General features: G+C 34.3%; 1 protein-coding gene across 1 annotated transcript; it reads left to right on the forward strand.

Annotated features, from left to right (window-relative positions):
* Nucleotides 1–866: 866 nt before the first annotated feature.
* LOC106761478 lies at nt 867–2,919 on the forward strand. The gene is made up of 2 exons (XM_014645035.1): nt 867–2,007; nt 2,102–2,919. The coding sequence occupies exons 1-2, from the start codon at nt 867–869 to the stop codon at nt 2,917–2,919; spliced, it is 1,959 nt and encodes a 652-aa protein (XP_014500521.1).
* The last annotated feature ends 243 nt before the right edge of the window (nt 2,920–3,162 follow it).

A 3,162-nucleotide genomic window follows, 5' to 3' on the forward strand; every position in this document is an offset into this window, starting at 1 on the left:
AATTTTCTATAATTTTTCTGAATTTTTAACAATTAAATAACCATTTTTTGATGAATTTGCAATAAAAAAAATAAAAAATAGAAAAGTGAAGTCGTGTTGGGGTACCACGACTTCAATAGATGAAGTCGTGCCACCCCCATACGACTTCACTTTTCTATTTTTTATTTTTTTTTTGCATTCAAAAATCAAATAAACAATGTTTTAAATGAAAAAAAAATATATAATTTATTTTTCAACAACCAAAAATTATTTAAAAATTTAGCATAAACCTAAAACCTTATTATTTTATTATTTTAATATTTTNCACAATTATTTCAATTTTTTCATATAAGCAATACATCATTTTAATTATTTTTAATTAAATTAAAAGCAACTTAATAAGTTTATTAAAAAATAAATATATACAATACTTCTATAACCTCTAAAGAATAAAACCATAAATTTATAACAATTTTCTATATTTTTTCTGAATTTTTAAAAACTTTAAATACAAATTTGAATGAATTTTTAACGAAAAAAGAAAATAAAAAATACAAAAGTGAAGTCGTGTGGGGTACCACGACTTCAATAGAAGATCTATGCATTCATGCAACACTACCACATAGACCTGGCAAGGAAATGAAAGCTCAATGCATGCATGTTGTTATTTAATAAGGATAGTGAAAATAAAGTTTAACATTTCAATATATATACCAATAGTTAATCATTCCATTATTACGTTGTCCGTTATACACTTATTTGTGGTCTAGTAATCTTCTTCTTCACCTACCTCTATTGCTTTTCTATTGCTCCTCTATTGCTCTTCTATTGCTCTTGTATTACTCCTCTATTGCTCTTCTATTGCTTCCAACTTCAACTATTTCATAATGGCATCGTGGAACTTCGGAGCATCTTCGTCATCACAAATCATTGATGAAGAACCAGTGATATTGGATAATGTTGATGAATTTAGCACAGATGATGAATTGGACAACTTACTTCACGATCAACATAATGACGACGACCAAATGACACAGTCATCTCAGGTTGNCATTNCGGAACTGCATGACCGTATGCAATTCCAATCAAAGGAGGAAACTATTGCTGCAATCAAACAATATCACATCAGCAACGGTTACAAATACATCGTACTTGAATCAAAGCCTAACATTTATGTTATTCGATGTGTAGAATACCACAATGGCTGCCAATGGCGCTTGAGGGCAGGCTATAGCAAAGTGCGTAAATATTGGGAAATCAAAAACATCGACGGCCAACATACTTGTTTCTCTAACATACTATCTCAAGATCATACAAATCTTGATAGTACTCACATTGCAACAATCATATCAAATTCTGTAAGGACAAACCCCTCAATTCCCATCAAGAGTTTGATTGCAGATATTAAAGCTCGATTCGGATATTCTGTGTCATACAGAAAAGCTTGGATCGCAAAACAAAAGGCTCTTGCGATGGAGTTTGGTGATTGGGAAGAGTCTTATAACCATCTACCAAGGTGGTTGCATGCGGTCAAGGATGCAAACCCAGGTACAATTTTACAATGCACTNNTTCTCCANTCGACATTGATGGAGAAATTGACAATAATTGCTACATTCTCGAAAGAGTTTTTTGGTCTTTCGGTCCTTGCATACAAGGATTCAAATATTGTAAACCCATTCTACAAGTCGATGGAACGTTTTTAACGGGGAAATATCATGGAACTTTGCTGACCGCCATAGCTCAAGACGACAATAGAAATCTTTTTCCATTGGCATTTGCGATTGTAGAAGGTGAGACAAAGGAGGCCATGATATGGTTCTTTCAACTACTTCGAGAACATGTTTGCCCTGGACAAAATATTTGCATCATCACTGACAGAGGAAAGGGTATCTTATCCGCTTTAAGATTAGAAGAGGTTGGTTGGGAAGAAGATGGTATGAACTCTGTTTATTGCATACGTCATCTGGCCTCCAACTTCAACAACAAATTCAAAAATCAGGACTTGAAAAAACAATTCATCAATTTAGGTATTACCACTATCTATTTTACTGCCAATTTTAGTGTTGATATTTTCTTCAATTCATTTTCCATTTTTTTTGTTTATTTATTACGTCCTTACAGCTTACGAGGTCAAGCAACCCACTGTCACTGCAAAGCTTACTGCACTAAGACACCAATACCCACAACAAGTTGCTTGGATATATAAAATTCCATTACAAAAATGGTCTCAAGCTTTTGATGGAGGGAGAAGATATGGACATATGACCACTAATCTTGCTGAGTGCATGAACTCCGTTTTAAAGGGAGCACGTTCATTACCGATTTGTGCTCTCATCAGAAAAACATTTGAGAGGACACAATCATGGTTTGTTGAACGAGGATTAAAAGCAAACTACATGCTACAAGCAGGCCACCAATTTCCTGAAGAAATTGCCGATATTATTAGGAAAAATCAACAACAATTTGCATATTGTCTTGTTCAGCGCTACAACCGTGAAAATTCAGAATTCGAAGTTCAAGAAATTTCAACACCTCACCAATATCGCCCACATCCAGTTTCCTATAAGGTCAGGCTAAATGAATGGTGGTGNGATTGTGGTCACTTCCAAGCTACTCGTCTCCCATGTCATCACGTTGTTGTTGTTTGTGCTAATTCTCATATACCACTAACCCAAGTAATCGACCCAGTGTACAGTCTTACCAACATTTTCAAGGCATACGAAGTACAATTCCACCCAATCCAAAACGAAGATTATTGGTCTACGTATACAGGTCCAAACTTCATACCAGATCCTAAAATGCGACGCAAGGCATCCGAAAGACCATCTACAAATAGGATTCGTAATGAGATGGATCAGTCCACTCCAGATCAGCCAAGAAAATGCTCTTACTACCACAACGAAGGTCATCATAGGGGAAATTGTCCATTTCGTCAATAGTTTTAATCTTACCATTTTGTAATCCATTCAAAAATTAATTAGTTAATGACAATTAATATTTCATTTCAATTTTCTCATACCTTTTCATTTTTTTATAAAATATAAGTTCATCCTCTAACACAAAAAAGAAAAGAAATGTGTCTACAACACAACTAAAACCTCATTCAACAATTAAACCACTCTGGTAATCGATTACCACTGCCTTGTAATCGATTACCAGGGGAAGTTTTTGCCTATCACACA

Source organism: Vigna radiata, chromosome 1 (assembly GCF_000741045.1).
Source record: "Vigna radiata var. radiata cultivar VC1973A chromosome 1, Vradiata_ver6, whole genome shotgun sequence".
Taxonomy (NCBI): Eukaryota; Viridiplantae; Streptophyta; class Magnoliopsida; order Fabales; family Fabaceae; genus Vigna; species Vigna radiata.